Source organism: Oncorhynchus clarkii, chromosome 2 (genome assembly GCF_045791955.1).
Source record: "Oncorhynchus clarkii lewisi isolate Uvic-CL-2024 chromosome 2, UVic_Ocla_1.0, whole genome shotgun sequence".
NCBI lineage: Eukaryota > Metazoa > Chordata > Actinopteri > Salmoniformes > Salmonidae > Oncorhynchus > Oncorhynchus clarkii.
The window spans coordinates 50947584-50968142 of NC_092148.1; the positions used below are offsets into that span (position 1 = coordinate 50947584).

Consider the following 20559-nt stretch of genomic DNA (forward strand, 5'->3'; position numbering starts at 1 on the left):
ACACTTTAGCCTAATCATAGTCTCGCTCCCTCTCTCACACACCGTACGTGAGCACACACACACACACACGCACATACACGCACACACACGTGCACACACACACACACACAATGCTCTATTACTTTAGTGATTCTAACCAGAGCCAATTTAGCCACAGACATGTGGGGACACTCCAAACCTTTGTCACGCTATCTAACAGAGACCCAATGCACACTGCAGCTGTGAGGACTGCCTCGTGCCCACTGCACCGAACAAACCTCAATCTGGCAACACAAAGACTGACAGTATACATGACAATCACTGCTGCATCTCTCTCTGGGGCTCAAACACAGCTGTTCCCCGTAACACACACACACACGCACACACACACGCACACACGCACACACACACACGCACACACACACACACACACACACACACACACACACACACACACACACACACACACACACACACACAATCACCCATATGGGTCACATCCCAAATGTCTGATTATCAAAGGTGTTTCTGTGTGTTCATTAGCTTCAGTGTTTTCCCCCTCTGTCTTTCACACTCTGGGGAGGACATAAGAAATCTCCAACGCACAGAACCCTTAAATTGTCTTTGACCTTGAATTAGAAGCCCATTCATTCTGTCAGGCCCTTACAGTGATTGTCTGACTGACTAATTCATCGGAGGGAAACATAAATGTATTATTTGACTTGTAAGACATATCCCTTTCATTTCCCCAGTCACTTTATTATCCTTGGCTAGAGGGGGTTTGGCTCTGAATGTTTGATTGTGTTAAATCGCATTCTAGCTTACCTCAGGGGTCAATTTAGCCTTTATCTTTTAATATCACTGCCCTGGATTAGAGTGGAGGAGGCGAGAGGAAGAAGACAGGGCACAGATGGAGAGCGACATAGAGACAGCCAGGCAAATAGGGAGAGAGAGATGGAGAGAAAAGAAAGAGAGGGCAGGGAGGGAGGGAGAGAGGTAGGGGTGGTGTGGGGGCCCAATATAGTGTCGGCAGTTGTTTCACACATGTCCAAATTTAGCCAGTTCAGCTTTGGTGACTTTTGTTAATTTGCCAACGTAGTCAGCTAATTCCTTCCTCATTAGTCACTATTCCTCATCACTAGAGTTCACGTTACAGACGGTAGAGCTCAGGGTTACTCTGAGAGGGATCTAGGTGTTGGTATGTATTTGTGTGTGTGACCACATGAAAAGATACTACAGTGTACATACTTCACTGTAGTATTAAGTCAGCAAAGACACTACAATGAATAATGTAGTATTTACTGTAGTATTTACATTTATCTGTAGTATAAATACATGTAGTAAAATAACTGTAGTTTATACTATAGTATTTACTTTATTGTTTTTGCACACATTTCTGTAGTAATTACTATAGTGTTTTTGTTTTATTATCTTTGACATAGAAGTGGAGGCTTTCTCCTTGAGGAGAACTGACGAAATACTGAAAGAGTACATTTTCCATAACCAATTTTTTTAAATGTAGTGTTTTTACGGACTGTAGTGCTTGTTGTGGACGTAACTGTAGTATTTCCTACAGTGTTTTTGTTCTCGGATAATACTTTAGTATTTACTATAGTATGTTTTACAGTATACTACAACATTCTATAGTAAGTACTACCAATGACTGAGGGATACTACAGTGTGTAGTGTAGTATTCTACAATATTCTACAATTCTATAGTAAGTACTGTAGTATTCTATAGCAAACTATAGTATTTGTCTGTGTGTGTGAGAGAGAGAGTGTCCGTGAGAGAAGGGGTGTGATGTTATTTTGGTTTGTGACATGTTCTCTAATGACCCCAGAGTGTGATGAAGCTCAAACTACATACACCCTTCATAATTTGCTTACACACACATAGCATGCACACACATTTAAACTGACTCTACACGCACGCACATACATTCATCATATACAGTGCTGCTACTGTTTATCATATATCCTGATGTCTCAGACACACACACACACACACACACACACACACACACACACACACACACACACACACACACACAGAGCTCTCTAACCCACCCTCTTCTCCCTGTGTACCCCCTTTAGGAGTGTGGGTTCAGCCACTCGTGGTACCTGTCGGTGTTCAGTGTGTTGTGCTGTCTGGGCATCGTTCTGTGTCTGGTCACCTCTGTGGCCGTTGAGTGGACAGGCCTGAGAGTGGCCAAAGAACTACACCACAACCTGCTCAGCAAGATCATACTGGCCCCTATGAGGTAAAGGTGTGTGCGTTCATGTGTATGTTTGATGCATCATGTGCATTTTATGGTACCTATTACTACTCTAGGGAGGGCAGGTTGTGAGTGTGTGTGTGACTGTGTATAATGTGTTGGTGTGTGTGTGTGTGTGTGTGTGTGATGATCAATCATTTTGGGTTGCTTGGTGAGACACTGTAAACACTGTGATCCGCCCCATTACCCAGAGGCCCATCTGCCTGCCACACACTGAAACCCCGGCAACGCCAGCGCAGTGTCAGATCACTGATAACTAATGACTCTGTGGTTGGGCTTCTGTACTAGTGATGGGCATCCAGCTCATTTGGCTCCCAAACGACTCTTCGTTTAAAATGCCAAAGAAATCAACCTAGAACCATTAAAAAAAGCTAATGTCCAATGTGAAGCCCAAAAAGTAGTTTACCATCATGTCATGTTCAAATAAATGTGTACCTGGCCAAATTATGGCCAAATTATTACATGGATATATATTTTTTGGCACTGAAAGAGTCAGCGTGGACCAGATTGACACGCTCTCCCCCTCTTCTGATGGTTTCTGCAGTCAGGATTCACCCTCTTTTTAGATCATTATTTTCTACCTTGTCTGCAGAAAAACATTGTTTTGAGCTCAAAAATCAGTGGTAGCAGTATGCAAATTTGTGAGCCAAATGAACGGCTCTTTCACCGATGCAATTAGGGTTCCCGACTTTCACCAAAAAAGATCCGTTCAAAAAGAGCCACTCGTTCGCGATTGACCGAACTCTACTCTGTACCGAACCGTTTTAGATGAGGTGGTGGCCAAGAAGAAAAGTTACTTTACATTGTCTTCTTGCTTTAAAATGAAATTCCTCAAAATCCTCAGAGGAATAGAATTTGTAACAGAAACATTGCTGATGTGACATCAGCTTTTTCTACTCAAGGTGGTACAGATGAGCTTTAAAACATACAGTTGAAGTCGGAAGTTTACGTACACCTTAGCCAAATATATTTAAACTCCTTTTTTCACAATTCCTGACATTTAATCCTAGTAAAAATTCCCTGTTTTGGGTCAGTTAGTATCACCACTTTATTTTAAGATTGTGAAATGTCGGAATATTAGCAGAGACAATGATTTATTTCAGCTTTTATTTCTTTCATCACATTCCCAGTGGGTCAGAAGTTTACATACTTAATTAGTATTTGGTAGCATTGCCTTTAAATTGTTCAACTTGGCTCAAATGTTTTGGGTAGCCTTCCACAAGCTTTCCACAATAAGTTGGGTGAATTTTGGCCCATTCCTCCTGACAGAGCTGGTGTAACTGAATCAGGTTTGTAGGCCTCCTTGCTCACACACGCTTTTTCAGTTCTGCCCACAACGTTTCTATAGGATTGAGGTCAGGGTTTTGTGATGGCCACTCCAATACCTTGATTTGGTTGTCCTTAAGCCATTTTGCCACAACTTTGGAAGTATGCTTGGGGTCATTGTCCATTTGGGCCAAGCGACCAAGCTTCAACTTCCTGACTGATGTCTTGAGATGTTGCTTCAAAATATCCCCATAATTTTCCTCCCTCATGATGCCATCTATTTCGTGAAGTGCACCAGTCCCTCCTGCAGCAAAGCACCCCCACAACATGATGCTGCCACCCCCATGCTTCACGGTTGGGATGGTGTTCTTCGGCTTGCAAGCCTCCTTCTTTTTCCTCCTAACATAATGATGGTCATTATGGCCAAACAGTTCTATTTTTGTTTCATCAGACCAGAAGACATTTCTCCAAAAAGTACGATCTTTGTCCCCATGTGCAGTTGCAAACCGTAGTCTGGCTTTTTTATGGTGGTTTTAAGAGCAGTGGCTTCTTCCTTGCTGAGCAGCCTTTCAGGTTATGTCGATATAGGACTTGTTTTACTGTGGATATAGATACTTTTGTACCTGTTTCCTCCAGCATCTTCACAAGGTCCTTTGCTGTTGTTCTGGGATTGATTTGCACTTTTCGCACCAAAGTATGTTCATCTCTAGGAGACAGAACGCGTCTCCTTCCTGAGCAGTATGACGGCTGCATGGTCCCATGGTGTTTAGACTTGCGTACTATTGTTTGTACAGATGAACGTGGTACCTTCAGGCGTTTGAAAATTGCTCCCAAGGATGAACCAGACTTGCTGAGGTCTACAATTTATTTTCTGAAGTCTTGGTTGATATCTTTTGAGTTTCCCATGATGTCAAGCAAAGAGGCACTGAATTTGAAGGCAGGCCTTGAAAAATATCCACAGGTACACCTCCAATTGACTCAAATGATGTCAATTAGCCTATCAGAAGCTTCTAAAGCCATGACATCATTTTCTGGAATTTTCCAAGCTGTTTAAAGGCACAGTCAACTTAGTGTATGTAAACTTCTGATCCACTGGAATTGTGATACAGTGAATTATAAGTGAAATAATCTGTAAACAATTGTTGGAAAAATGACTTGTGTCATGCACAAACTAGATGTCCTAACCGACTTGCCAAAACTATAGTTTGTTAACAAGACATTTGTGGAGTGGTTGAAAAACAAGTTTTAGGGGGATGGTAGGGGACGCCATGTGTGACTGACGTGTTCTCCGTTTGCTCCCGTGGTATTCTTAAAGTTTATGTGAATTCTGCAGCAGAACCGTATTTATTTTCAAATATTAATTTGGTGGTCCCTTTCCGTAAAAACCAAGACTACTTTGCTTCCGAATGTCAGCATGTCGACCAAACATAAGGCCAAGAGCATGACTTTGAGAAAACCCGGCCTACAAGACCCGCTCTCATCACCGCCCTCTCCTGAGTCTGAGGGCCCGGGGACGCACACTTTACCCGGGGGCGCGGCTTGGCCTGGCGGCGCTGAAATGAACATTCTCGAGGCCATCAAACTACTACGCTCTGAGATAGTTGAAATGAAAACACAGGTGGTTGCTACGATTGAGGCCAGAATACAGGAGGTTTCTGATACTTTAAAAGCAGATTTAACCATCCTGCGGAACGAGACTGTTCCGGCAATTACATTACTCAAAACAACAACTGCGTCACACACTACAACGATTACAGCACTGGAGGCCTCCGCTACTAATGTATCCGATTTAACTACATCCCTGGAGACTGAAGTTAAACGCCTAGCTGCGGATTTGAAAAAGGTGAGGGAGAGCTGTGTGAGTTTAGAGGGATTCTCTCGCCGTAATAATCTGAGACTTGTATCAGTCCCAGAGTCCCATCGCGCCACGGATTTCGTTTCAGGGCTGCTGAAGGATGTTCTTGCCTTAGATGAAAAGCCCCTGATTGATCGAGCCCACCGGTCGCTGCGCCCAAAGCCCCGGGATGGGGAGAGGCCCCGTGACATAATTCTTCGAGTGCACTTTTTTCATGAGAAGATGGAGATCCTCCGAAGAGCCCGCAATACCACTCTGAGCTTTCAAGGACAGAGCTTTTCCATTTACCAGGACTACTCCCCCACTGTTTCCAGGCAGCGCGCAGCTTTCGGACAGGCCAAACGAGTACTTCGCGACCATCCAAGTGTGAAGTATGGACTGCGATTCCCGGCCCGTTTATGGATATCTCATGAGGGTAAAGACCACACATTTGAATCTCCGGATGAGGCTATGGCTCACATTCAACGTCACATCAAGAAGTCTTGAATATGCTCACAGTGTGGATTGTAAGTACCCCACTTGTGGTACAATTATGTTTAGATATAACAGGCTAGTCTTGTATAGTTGGTGAAACCATTCAGGCTTATTTGATGTGATCTAATATTTTGATCATCTAGTGTGCGTGCCTTATCTCGCTCACCTATTTAGTTTGTTTACACATTGTCTCAGTGACTCAAAATAGTTTTGGTTATTTGTTTACTGCATCCGTTTGCATGGACCCAGTAAACAGTAAATGTCTCCCGAGGCTACACGGTTTCTGGGGCCTCACTTTAATTGTAAAAGTTTTGAGCGTCATTTATGCCCAGCAAACGTTCAACGTTGCGCACACGTAGTTTTTTTGGTATTGGTTGTAAGCTGTCTCAGCTTCAACTAGACTACTATTATAATTACTATTATTTTTGATTGTCTAACTACGATTTCCTTACTTCAAATTAGATTTTTGGCTGAGAGCCTTTATACATTTTATTTATTTTCTCTCTCAATGCCTGTTATAAGACGGGGAATACAATTATATACATCTACAAGTGGTGCTTTTGTCATTCCGTTTGCACAAGGGATTCGCCTTTTTTTTTATTTGAAAAAAATACATACAAATCTTTCTTTTTGCTGCTTGATCCACTAACAAAACGCGACTTTAAAGAGCGGGACTGTGGGTTTAGGTTTAAGACCGCACTCTCACAGACATACTGTGCGAAGAGAACATGTTCTATTTAGGCTTGTACCTCATTTGGGGAGGTATTGTCTGGGATGGGGGGAGGGGGTGGGGGGGCAGGTTGAATTGTTCAGTTCTAATGTTGTCATTCTGTCTTTTTAGTTTTTTTTTCTGTTTTTTTTCCTGTACTTTTTCCAAACATTTACCACCGTACATTATTACTCTGAGACAAGTTATTCTGGGGGTTTTGGGCGCTCATTGCTTTTCCATTCTATGCTCTAATGACAGGGTTGAATAACGGGAATGCCCAGAGTGGCCGAAATAATACGATCAAGTACATTTCTTGGAATACCAAAGGGGTTAACAACCCGGTGAAGCGTAAGAGGGTGTTGACACACTTAAAGGGTTTGAATGCAAATATTGCATTTCTACAAGAGACTCACTTGAGGACTGGTGAGCATTTTAGGATGCGTAAGGACTGGGTTGGTCAAGTGTTCCACTCAAACTTTCATAGTAAATCAAGAGGTGCTGCTATTCTGGTTGATAAAGCTACTCCCTTTGTAGCTTCTGAGGTTATTGCTGATCCTAAGGGACGATACGTCATAGTAACTGGTGAACTGTTTTCTACCCCTCTTGTTTTGGCTAGTGTTTATGCTCCCAATTGGGATGACACAAGTTTAATTTCTTCCTTTCTGTCTGCTATTCCCAATTTAGATTCTCATTTGTTGATTTTAGGGGGGGATTTCAACTGTAAAATGTCCCCAGTTCTGGACAAGTCCTCACAAACAAATACAGGCCCATCTAAATGTGCCCTACTTATTCAATCCTTTCTTCAGAAATATGCTATGTTTGAGGCCTGGCGTTTCCTACATCCTACAGATAGACAGTATTCCTTTTATTCTCATGTTCATCAAACATACTCCCGGATTGATTACTTCTTTTTGGACAAAAAACTTCTGCCTAACCTTCGGCAGTGTACTTACGAGAGTATTGTTATCTCTGACCATTCACCATTAGTGCTTGAACTAGAGTTTCCCCAGCGACCTCCTAGGTGTTATCAATGGCGTCTCAACCCCATTTTACTCTCAGATAAGGAGTTTGTCAATTTCATTTCTTCTGAAATTGCCTTATTCCTAGAAACTAATTCAACACCAGGTATGTCCCGCTCTACCATATGGGAGTCTCTCAAAGCATACCTACGTGGCCAAATGATTTCTTATACAGCCAACCAAAACAGAGTTCGCTCCCAGCGACTTCGGGACCTGAGCGAGTCCATAGCCACATTGGATGAGAAGTATGCTACAGATCCTTCCTCTGATCTGCATAAAGAGCGCCAACTACTCCAATCTGAATTTGATGAGCTTTCTACCAGGCAAGCTGAACAGTTACTCTTGCGAGCTCGATACAAAGTCTATGAACAAGGCGACAAGGCCAGTAAACTCCTTGCACATCAGATCCGTAAATCTGAGGCCTCACGGCTAATCCCACAAATAAGGACCCCGTCTGGTGCCACCACAGTTATACATAAAGAGATCAATGATCAATTTAAACAATTTTACTCTGCGCTATACACCTCTGAATCCCATCAAGACCCTTTGCTGATTGACTCCTTCTTTAATGGCTTGAATATGCCTTCAATTGATACAGACTCCCATGACTGTCTAGAAGAAGAATTTACGCTTGAGGAGATTGCAACAGCAGTGTCCGCAATGAAAAGTGGTAAATCACCGGGTCCGGACGGTTTTCCAACCGAATTTTACAGGACGTTTTCTGGTCTGCTTTGCCCATTCTTGTCCCGACTATTTGCAGAGTGCCTCAATACTTCAAAGCTGCCGCCTAGTCTTTATCAGGCTTCAATTTCATTACTACTAAAGAAAAACAAAGATCCCCTGGAATGTGGATCCTATCGCCCAATCTCGCTTTTAAACTGTGATTACAAAATCCTAGCTAAGCTTTTAGCCATCCGTATGGAAGGCTCGCTACACCAAGTAATACACTCTGACCAGACTGGCTTTGTGAGAAATAGGCATTTATTTTTCAATATTAGGCGCCTTATGAATATACTGTACTCCCCAGCGTCGGGGGACCCGGAGGTGGTGGTCTCACTTGATGCCGAAAAAGCGTTTGACCGCGTTGAGTGGGATTACCTAACAGCTGCCCTTTATAGATTTGGCTTTGGCCCCAAATTCATTGCGTGGATAAAGATTCTTTATTTTTCCCCCATGGCTTCGGTACGGACTAATAACTTGTCCTCTGACTATTTTCCCTTGCACCGCGGATCCAGACAGGGTTGCCCACTCTCCCCCTTGTTGTTTGCTTTGGCAATCGAGCCTCTCGCCATTGCACTACGCTCTGATGATGCCATTCAAGGCATAATCAGGGCGGGCTGAGAACAGAAAGTCTCGCTATATGCTGACGACCTCCTTTTGTTTATCTCCAATCCCGATACCTCATTGCCACGTGCCCTATCTGTTCTTAAAAAGTTTGGATCAATCTCAGGGTACAAGCTGAATCTAGGCAAGAGTGAGCTTTTTCCGGTAAACAAGGCTGCTTTAAAGTGCTCTTTCACAAGTTCTCAGTTTAGGATTGTCCAGGATCAATTCACTTACTTGGGAGTAAAAGTGACAAGGAAATATTCAAATTTGTTTCAGGAAAACTTTGTTGCTCTAGCAGACAGATTGAAACAATCTTTTACTTTTTGGAATTCGCTACCCCTTTCTCTTATCGGAAGGATTAATGTCATTAAAATGAATGTGTTGCCCAAATTTTTATATTTATTTCAATGTTTACCCATTTTTATTCCAAAATCTTTTTTTATTTCACTGGATCAAACATTCATGCATTTTATTTGGGATGGCAAGGTACCACGGATTGGTAGAAAACATCTACAGAAGCCTATTGGGGGGTTTAGCTCTACCAAATTTTCAGACATACTACTGGGCTGCAAATTTTAGAGCCGTTCTGTACTGGCTGCAGACTGATCCTACTGGCCCTAGACCTCTCTGGGTCCAGATGGAGTCTGAATCGTGTAAACCTGCAGAACTTTCCTCTGTGCTGTGCTCGTCTCTCCCAGTGTCCCTAGGCAAAAGGTGTGCCAACCCAATTGTAAAGCAGTCTCTTAAAATTTGGAATCAGTTCCGTTTAGCCTTTAGCCTCCGAGGCTTTTCTCTATCAGGCCCAATCAATCAGAACATTTTATTTCCTCCATCTTTGAATGATGGGGCTTTTGGCATTTGGCACTCACTAGGCCTTTCCTCGCTAGCCCAATTATTCTTTGATGGTACATTTGCCTCTTTTTCTCAGCTGCAGGAAAAGTTCAATCTCCCCCAATCCCACTTTTTCCGCTATCTCCAGACTAGAAACTTTGTCAGGGCTAACACACCTGGATTTCCCAATAGGCCTGCGAATACAGCTATAGAGAGCATCTTGGAGCTGAACAAGCTTCCTAGGGGCGCAATTTCAGATGTATATGCAATCATTCATGACTTACAGAACCCTTCTTTGGTGCCTTTAAAGACTCGATGGGAAAAGGATTTGGGGGAGGAACTTGGGGAAGACGTCTGGGAATCTGTACTGCACAGGGTGCACTCGTCCTCTTTTAGCACTAGACACAGCCTCATTCAATTCAAGGTGGTTCACCGTATCCACTGGTCGGGGGCCAAACTTGGAAGAATATTCTCTGATTTTGATCCTACCTGTGTCAGATGTAAGGTGGAACCAGCCACACTGTTGCATATGTTTTGGGGCTGTCATAAACTGTCAGGTTTCTGGGAATTAATATTTAAATGTTTCTCTGATATATATGACACTGTTATAGAGCCGTCTCCCCTTACAGCCCTTTTTGGAGTACTGCCCATGGGTACCCCCCTATCAAGAATCCAGTCGGACACTGTTGCTTATACAACTCTTTTAGCTAGACGGCTAATACTACAGAACTGGAAGATGGCAGCTTCCCCATCTTATAAATATTGGGTGAGGGTTGTGTTGTGCTCTCTGAAACTAGAAAAAATTCAATTCAATTCACGTGGGAACCCCAAACTGTTTAATGAGGCTTGGGCTCCATTCCGGTCTTACTTTAAACAGTCCATCCTCTGATGGCATTCCAATTAATACTAAAATAAGTCTGTGACTTAAGGGTTGGAGTTTCTCTCTGTGTTTTTTGCTGGGGGGGGGGGCATTAAGATCCATGTGCTTATTGATTGTGGTCCGCAGATGCCTTGTTCATCTTGCCCAGGCAGAGACTGAAGTGTGAGCTTGTTTTTCCCAGTTATTTTTACATTTTGTTCACGCCTACATGAATAATCATTTTTTATTTTAAAGCATTGTAAACTTTTTTTTTGTCCAGTGGATGGTCGGTCTGTGGCCATGACTCTCTGTGAGTGGTTGCATTTCTCCACCCTTATCCCTTGACTGTTTACAGGAACAATGGTGAGATGTTTGCCCTGTCCCTGTACTATAGATTGCCCCTTTAACCTCTGTAGCCTTCTGCCTGGTGTGTTTAACTTGTCTAAAGTATGGTATCTTTAAAGCTATTTTTTTCTTTGTATTTTTCTTTGTATTTTTTATTTTATTTTTATTATTTTTTCTAGTTGAGTATATTATTTATATTGCTTTGTCTTGTCTTGTCTGTGTGTGTGTATGTTCAAAACTTAATAAACAGAGTTACATTTTTTTTTTTTTAAAACAAGTTTTAATGACTCCAACCTAGTGTATGTAAACTTCCGACTTCAACTGTACCTTTCAGGTATAATAATCTACTGTAAATATAACTCTTAGGTGTATCTACAGTATGTGGTTGTCTCCTCCAGGCTGTTTGAGACCACTCCCCTGGGCAGCATCCTCAACAGGTTCTCCTCTGACACCAACACCATAGACCAGGTATTTCAGCACCACCGTTCTCTGTGTGTTAACAGTGGCAATAGCCACCACCATACTGCCTTGGAGCTTTCAAATTCCTATTTGTCCTCATGGCTGTGGCAGTAGCTTCAGCCTCTGAACCCTTTGCTTGCTTTTCCTGGTAGATGGTAGTAATGTAATGTTTCATTGGTGGTTGTGTCCCCAGCACATCCCTGCCACCCTGGAGTGTCTGAGTCGCTCCACCCTGCTGTGTGTGTCGGCCCTGGGGGTCATCTCCTACGTGACCCCTGTGTTCCTCATTGCTCTGGTGCCTCTGGCCATCGCCTGCTACTTCATACAGAAGTACTTCCGGGTCGCTTCTAGGTGAGCCCTTGGTTTAGGATTTTGTCACTTGTTTTGCTGCTATGTATTCAGTAGTTACAGTATATCCCCCTTTTGTCTGTTTATTTATCTTGTATCTCCCTCTCCCTCTCTCCATCTGCTCTCTCCCTCTCTCCATCTGCTCTCTCTCTTCCTCTCTCCCTCTCTCCATCTGCTCTTTCTTTCTTTCTTTCTTTCTTTCTTTCTTTCTTTCTTTCTTTCTTTCTTTCTTTCTTTCTTTCTTTCTTTCTTTCCCTCCCTGGTCAGGGACCTCCAGCAGTTGGAGGATAGTACCCAGCTCCCTCTCCTGTCCCACTTCTCAGAGACAGTGGAGGGCCTCACCACCATCCGGGCCTTCAAGTAAAGATTTTTTTAAACTCATCCATTTTGACAGCAACAGCTAGGAGTTTGTGTGTTTCGCCACTTATACATATTACTCAATGGTTCTCTCCTCCCAGGTATGAGCCCAAGTTCAGACAGAGGTTACTGGAGTTCACTGATGCCAACAACATCGCCTCCCTCTTTCTCACAGCAGCCAATCGCTGGCTAGAGGTCCGCATGGTAATGAGCTCTCCTCTATACTATAGTCTACTCTACTTGACTTGTATGGCCCGTGCTGATCAAGTTGTTCCATGTTTTCTCACATTTTATTGGGTGACTGTTTCCTCTATGGGAATTTTGAGTATGACAGGATGATATGGATTTGATACAGATTTTTTTTCTTCCCTTTTTTCCTATGGCACTAAATGGGTACCTGTGTGTTAACGGTTTGTCTTCTCTCCATGGAGTATATAAGTGTGTGTGTGTTCACTATTATGCTGTTGCTTTGTACACTAGGATACATCAGGGTCTGTATGTTCACTATTATGCTGTTGCTTTGTACACTAGGATACATCAGGGTCTGTATGTTCACTATTATGCTGTTGCTTTGTACACTAGGATACATCAGGGTCTGTATGTTCACTATTATGCTGTTGCTTTGTACACTAGGATACATCAGGGTCTGTATGTTCACTATTATGCTGTTGCTTTGTACACTAGGATACATCAGGGTCTGTATGTTCACTATTATGCTGTTTCTCTATACTGTAGGAGTACATAGGTGCCTGTGTGGTTCTGATAGCAGCTGTGGCCTCCATCTCTAACTCTCTGTATAACCACCTCTCCACTGGCCTGGTAGGACTAGGTCTCACCTATGCACTCATGGTGAGGACCGTTCTGTTTTTTGTGTGTGTGAGGTCTAATCTCTAATATAGTCACATTTCTTGATGAAAGGACTGAGGTCAAGACCCTAATTTAGTGAAACTCATGTCTCCACCTTCGTTACAGTACCTGTCTCTCTGCAGGTCCATAACGAGGTTGTCTGATTGGACTGTGTCTCTGTGTCCCAGGTGTCCAACTACCTGAACTGGATGGTTCGTAACCTGGCAGACATGGAGGTTCAGCTGGGTTCAGTCAAGAGAATCAATGGTCTGCTGCAGACTGAGCCTGAGAACTACGAAGGACTGCTCAGTGAGTACCGTACCACATCTTAGGTCCAGCCCCAACCCTTACGCTAACCGTAGTTTCCTATCCACATCCAGGTTCAACCCTAACCCTAATCATGCGCTGACCTGAACCCTTAAGTCTAAACCTAACCCTCACTCCAGCCCAAACTGTGTAGCTCTGGCTCAATTTAACCACTGCCTACAGTATATCCCAGGCATGCTCAAGTCCTGGAGTAAAGGATTACTCCTGTGGAACATGGGACATCCCAACCTCACCGTACCTAGTCGCCACAGAGCAGTTATCTCTTCTGCTTTTCCTCTCTCTCTCCTATCTCTCCCCCTCTCTCCCTCTAGCTGCATCTCAGGTGCCGGATGGCTGGCCACAGCAAGGGGAGATTCAGATTGAGAACCTGAGTGTGCGTTACGACGCCACCCTGAAACCTGTCCTCAAACAAGTCAACGCACACATCAGCCCTGGGCAGAAGGTAGCATAGAGCTAATTGGAAGGAAGGGAGTCGAGAATTTAGACTGTAGTCTTGTGTCGTGGCGATGAAGATGAAACAGACTTCCTTTGGTTTCCAGGTGGGGATCTGTGGCAGGACAGGAAGTGGGAAGTCTTCCTTCTCCCTGGCCTTCTTTCGCATGGTCGACATGTTCGAGGGTAAACACTGCCTACTGTTACGACTCTAAAACTAAAGTTCCCGATAAGCTCCTGTGCTTGACTGGGTCAATCCAACATAGCTAATCAACTCTCCCAACAGGGCGTATCATCATAGATGACATTGACATCGCCAAGCTGCCTCTGCAGACCCTGAGGTCTCGATTCTCCATCATCCTCCAGGACCCCATCTTATTCAGCGGAACAATCCGGTAAGAGAATCCTCACACTACGGTTCCATCTAGATCAGAGGTCTTGGTTCTGGAGGGCCACATTGTCTTCAGTGTGGCTAGCACCATTACAAATAATTCAACCGATCAACTCATAATCAAAACCTTGATTAGCTGATTCAGGTGTTTTTATGGCTAGGCTGGAACAAAAGCCTGCATCCCCAAGAGTGAAGAACCTTGAGACGAACATAGGTAGTTGAGCCTAATGTATTGAGGTTTTAAACCACCTTGTGCTGTGCTCCTGTAAAAACACTGCCTAGTGCCTAGTGTGAGTTGTTTTAGGAGAGGAAATGAGAGATGGAAGCTACTCTCACTTGTATCTGGGTCAATTGGACAACTTCAATCGCAGTTATCTTAGGAAGTGTCTGAGAGCAGGATGCCCCTCGGAAAAACTCAACTGTAGTGATTTATTTTTGGACCGCTCAAAAGTCTTGCACCAAGCTAAACAGAAAGGGAATCATTTAGGGTTGGGTGCTGCAGTACTGTCACCCTATCAAGCAAATTCAGGAGAAGCCCAAAATGACACAATCAGACAACAGAAAAGAATCAGATTTCTTTATGAATGGGATAAAATGATTAAAACATCCTTGTGAGGCATGTACAGTAAATAATGCAGACTCGTTTGACACTGCACATGAGTGTGATTTGAAGTATACCTATAGGTTATACTGTATCAATTCCTGCTATGAGATAGTACTACTCATCCAATCATACACTCTCAAAATACAAGGTGCTAGTTTGTACCAAAATAATATCAAAATACAAAGTGCTAGTTTGTACCAAAAAAGGTTCTTCATTTTGTCCCTGTAGGGTAGGGGTGTTAAACTCATTCCATGGAGAGCCAAATATCTGCAGGTTTTAGTTTTTTCCTTTCAATTAAGACCTAGACCCCCAGGTGTGGGGAGTTCCATACTAATTAGTGACCATAATTAATCAATCAAGTGCAAGGGAGGAGCAAATACCCACAGAACCTGGAATGAGTGGAATGGGACACTTGCCAAAACACTTGAGTTCCATTTAGAACTCTCTCATGAAGAACCCTCTGGTTCCAGGTAGAACCAATGACAGGTTCTACAGTTATAAAATACTTCAGATACACTTACGGCACACACTGTTAGGTACTTACAGTGCCTTCAGAAAGTATTCATACCCCTTGACTTATTCCCCATTTTGTTGTGTTACAGCCTGAATTCAAAATGGATTCAATTATTTTATTTGTCTCACCTGTACACACAATACCCCATAATGACAAAGTGAAAACATATTTTTAGACATTTTAGCAAATGTATTGAAAATGAAATTCAGAAATATCTCATTTACATAAGTATTCACACCCCTGAGTCAATACTTTGTAGAAGCAACTTTGGCAGCGATTACAGCAGGGGTGTCAAAGTCAAATGGACGGAGGGCCAAATAAAAAAATCAGCTACAAGACGAGGGCCGGACTGTTCGAATGTTCATTGAAAAATTTTTAAATGACGCATATAGTCTAGTGAACCTAATTGAACCTACTGAAAACCTAACAAATATATTACAATATGATCAGATAAATAAAGCAATATTTTCTTATGGCTCTGTCAGTAATCTTTAATTTTCAACAGACACAAAAGACAAATTTCCTTTATATAAATATCCCCATAACATGAACATTAAATGAAAGAAACCGGTATTCAAGGCACCATCAGTAGACTATATTTTCTATTTTAGCAAAAGTGGGCTAAATTTACTTCAAAGAAAAAACAATAATAGCAATTTTCTATCATCCACTCAACTGAAATATTTTTAAAATATAATTGGATTGAAATACAAAAAAATAAAGTGCAAAAATCTATTAATCAAAAACAACACTTTGTTTAAGGAGAAGTAACATGCAGTGAAAACAAATATTAAATTTTAACTTTTAAACTTGAACTGAGTAAAAACTCTAAATATGTGATTGCACAGTAATGTTCACTTGTTTGAGGTTGAGGGTGATACTTGGTGGTGTCCCATCTTTTCCACAAGTTCATCAATGTTCGGGGTAAGGCTCTGAGCTGAAGAAATCCTCAGAATTGAGTGGAGGTGTTCAGCAGTAAGTCGACTTCTGTGTGATGTTTTGTTCAGGTTCATCAAAGAAAACAGTTGTTCACACAGGTATGTGCTGCCAAACATAGACAACGTTTGAGCAGCCTGGATGCGCAGCTGGGGCATTGTGCCGGGGAGGAAACGGGCGAACTCCGCAGCACCCACTGCCGCATATTTTGCCCTCAGTGCATCATTGCATTGGAGGTCAATCAACTCCATTTGGAGGTTTGGTGGTGAGCTTTCCACGTCAACAGCAAATGGGTTACCGAGCAGTTCCAACCTGCTTTTTTGTGCTTCAAAGTCAGCAAATCGGCGTCGAAAGTCAGCGGCAAGCATACCTATTTTATCAGCCAACTGTGTGCTCGGGAACGCACTGGTAGAGAGCTTCTCTTTCATGGTCTGGCAGCTGGGAAAGTGGCTCAAATTTTCTTTCCGCATCTGCGTCTCCCACAGAGTCAGTTTGGTTTTAAATGCCTTCACTGTACTGTACATATCAGAGATGACACGATCCCGACCCTGCAGCTGCAAGTTTATTGCATTCAGATGACTCGTAATGTCACACAGAAAAGCCATTTCACACAGAAACATTTCGTCTCGGAGTTGTGTTGTGTCTTTCCCTTTGCTGTCCAAGAACAGACAAATCTCCTCACGAAGCTCGAAACATCTTTGAAGCACCTTTCCCTGGCTTAGCCATCGCACCTCTGTGTGATAAGGCAAATCACCATGCTCCGTTTCTAACTCCGTCAGAAATGCCTTGAACTGGCGGTGATTCAAACCTTTGGCTCTGATAAAGTTAACTGTGCGCGTGATGATGCTCATTACATGCTCCATTTTCAAGGCTTTACCGCACAACGCTTCCTGGTGTATGATACAATGATAAGCTGTCAGCTCACCTGTCGCGTTTTCCTCTTGCATCTTTTCCCGTATCTTCGCCACCAGTCCGCTCCTGTGTCCACACATCGCAGGTGCTCCGTCGGTTGTCAAACCCACGAGTTTTTCCCAAGGCAGCTCCATCTCATTTACACATCTTGACACCTCTTCATACAAATCATGCCCCGTAGTTGTGCCATGCATAGGACGTAAAGCCAAAAACTCCTCTGTCACGCTTAGGTTGGAGTCCACTCCGCGGATGAAAATTGACAACTGGGCAATGTCAGAAATGTCGGTGCTCTCATCCACAGCCAAGGAATATGCAATAAAATCTTTTCCCTTTTTCACAAGCTGCTCTTTTAGATTGATGGACAACTGGTCTACTCTCTCGGCAATGGTGTTTCTGCTCAGACTCACATTTAAAAAGAGTTGCCTTTTTTCTGGGCAAACTTCGTCACAAACTTTAATCATGCAGTTTTTGATGAAATCCCCCTCCGTAAATGGCCGGGCTGATTTAGCGATCTCTTCTGCCAAAATAAAACTGGCCTTGACAGCAGCCTGGCCTTGTGATTTGGCTTTTTTGAACAGAGCCTGTCGAGATTTGAGGCCTCGTTTTAATTCCTCTGCCTTTTGTAGCCTTTGTTCCATGTCCATATTCTTGTTTTTGTCCGCGTGTTTCGTTTCATAATGTCGTCTCAGATTATACTCTTTCAGTACCGCCACACTTTCTCCACACAGAAGACACACAGGTTTTCCAGCTACCTTCGTGAACATATACTCCGACTCCCACCTTGTTTGAAACCCCCGGTTCTCAGTATCCACCTTCCGTTTTGCCATTTTTGATGGGTATCTGAAAGTTAATTTTACTGTGATGCTGACGACTGCTGTGCCAATAAATATTGAAATGAAGCAGCCTACTGCTCGGTGCGTCACCTTTGCATTGTGGGAAATGTAGTATTGGTGCGTGTAAAAGATCTGCGGGCTGCCGGCTTGCTGCGGGCCGGTTCTAATAATAAATCAAGATCATCCCAGGGGCCGTAAAAAACCTTCTTGCGGGCCGGATGTGGCCCGCGGGCCTTGACTCTGACATATGTGGATTACAGCATTAAGTCTTTCTGGGTAAGTCTCTAAGAGCTTTCCACACCAGGACTGTGCAACATTTGCCTATTATTCTTTTGAAAATTCAAGTAGATTTAAAAACCTCTTTATCCTACCCCCTCCTTTTTCGAACATTCTGTTAAAAATCGCGCAACTTTTCAGCGTCCTGCTACTCATGCCAGGAATATAGTATATGCATATGATTAGTATGTGTGGATAGAAAACACTCTGAAGTTTCTAAAACTGGTTAAATCACGACTGTGACTATAACAGAGCGTGTGTTTCATCGAAAAGCGCAAGAAAAACTGCTCACTGAAATCTGAAAAAAGTATCCATGCGCCCCTTTCATGGATTATTTAAAGGAAACCAAATTTAATATGGAGACGGATGCAATTCCTACAGCTTCCACACGATGTCGCCAAAAACGTCATTTTCATTGACAAAAATCCATTGAGACATTACGAATAGATCCTTGATTCCATCCAGCCTACCTCAATCGATTTTGGAAGATTGAAAAATGGACACTGTTTTCTTTTGTAGCTGCTATTGAATACAGATTGCCCAGTGATCAATTTGATCGCTTATTAACGTTTACAAATACCTAAAGTTGGGTTATAAAAGTAGGTTGAAGTTTTTTGTCAAAGAATATAGGCAACTTATATCATTTTTAAACATGACGTTGCGTGTTGGAAGAGAGCTTTTTTCGTGATGCAGACAGGCCATACAAATGGATATTTTGGGCATTCATGGACGGATTTAATCGGGAAAAAGACCAATTTGTGATGTTTATGGGACATATAGGAGTGCCAACAAAGAATATCATCAAAGGTAATTAATGTTTTATATTTTATTTCTGCGTTTTGGGTAGCGCCGGCTACCGCAAAATCTGTTGTTTACGTGTCGTGCTGGTATTTTGGGGGGTGCATGCTATCAGATAATAGCTTCTCATGCTTTCGCCGAAAAGCATTTTAAAAATCTGACTTGTTGGCTAGATTCACAACGAGTGTAGCTTTAATTCAATACCCTACATGTATATTTTAATGAACGTTTGAGTTTTAACGAGTACATTTAGCATTTAGCATAGCGCATTTGCATTTCCAGGTGCCTACTTGAGACGCAGACATCTCAAGTAGGAGCAAGAAGTTAAGTCAAAACTTAGGAACATTCACTTTCTTCTTGATAAGCAACTACAGTTTAGATTTGGCTTTGTGTTTTAGGTTATTGTCCTGCTGAAGGTGAATCTCCCAGTGTCTGGTGGAGAGCAGACTGAATCAGCTTCTTCTCTTGGATTTTGCCTGTGCTTATGTCCATTTAGTTTATTTTTTATCCTGAAAAACTCCCCAGTCCTTAATGATTACAAGCATACCCATAACATGACGCAGCCACAACTATGCTTGAAAATATATAGCGTGGTACTCAGTAATGTGTTGCATTGGATTTGCCCCAAACATAACAATTTGTATTCAGGACAAAAAGTGAATTGCTTTGCCAAATTATTTGCAGTATTACATTAGTGCCATTTTACAAACAGAATGCATGTTTTGGAATATTTGTATTCTGTACAGGCTTCCTTGTGGAGTAACTACAATGTTGTTGATCCATCTTCAGTTTTCCCCTATCACAGCCATTAAACTCTGTAACTGTTTTAAAGTCACCATTGGCCTCATGGTGAAATACCTAAATGGTTTCCTTCCTCTCCAGCAACTTAGTTAGTTAGGAAAGACGCCTGCATCTTTGTCGTGACTGGGTGTATTGATACACCATCCAAAGTGTAATTAATAACTTCACCATGCTCAAAGGGATATTCAATGTCTGCTTTTTTTACCATTAAACCAATAGGTGCTCTTCTTTACGAAGCATTGGAAAACCTCCCTGGTCTTTGTCGTTAAATCTGTGTTTGAAATTCGACAGAGGGACCTAACAGATCATTGTATGTGTGGGGTACAGAGATGAGGTTTTCATTCAAAAAGTCATGTTAAACACTATTATTCCACACAAAGAGAGTACATGCAACTTATTATGTGACTTGTAATGTGCATTTTAACTCCTGAAATTTCAGCTTTTCATTTCAATTCCACTTTGACAGTGTTGTGTGTAGGCCAGGGACAAAATGTATCTATTTTATTCAGGCTGTAACACAACAAAATGTGGAAAAAGGCAAGGAAGGGGTGTGAATACTTTCTGAATGTACTGTACAGTATGTGTACCGTGTAATATTTTTTTGGTGAGGTTCATATATTATATGTATTCAATTGACCCGACTGTACAGTACATGCCTCTTGAGTTTATTTCAAAATGTTTTTTTGACCTGACGAAGATCCAACTCGAATCGAAAACGTTGTTGTTATTGTGTCTGATTAAATCACCGTGGGAACATCCGAGAGTCGGGCACGTTCCTTTTTTCCT

General features: G+C 42.5%; 1 protein-coding gene across 2 annotated transcripts in view; it reads left to right on the forward strand.

Annotated features, from left to right (window-relative positions):
- The window catches only part of LOC139369398 (ATP-binding cassette sub-family C member 8-like), a 142514-nt gene that overhangs the window by 113804 nt on the left and 8151 nt on the right, over positions 1-20559 (forward strand). For both annotated transcript variants that reach the window (XM_071108684.1, XM_071108678.1), the window contains 10 exons: positions 2074-2240; positions 11338-11407; positions 11592-11749; positions 12014-12106; positions 12205-12307; positions 12839-12952; positions 13138-13258; positions 13588-13718; positions 13816-13894; positions 13995-14103. In XM_071108684.1, coding sequence (XP_070964785.1) covers positions 2074-2240; positions 11338-11407; positions 11592-11749; positions 12014-12106; positions 12205-12307; positions 12839-12952; positions 13138-13258; positions 13588-13718; positions 13816-13894; positions 13995-14103 — 1145 coding nt within the window. The remainder of the gene's footprint in view (positions 1-2073; positions 2241-11337; positions 11408-11591; positions 11750-12013; positions 12107-12204; positions 12308-12838; positions 12953-13137; positions 13259-13587; positions 13719-13815; positions 13895-13994; positions 14104-20559) is intronic.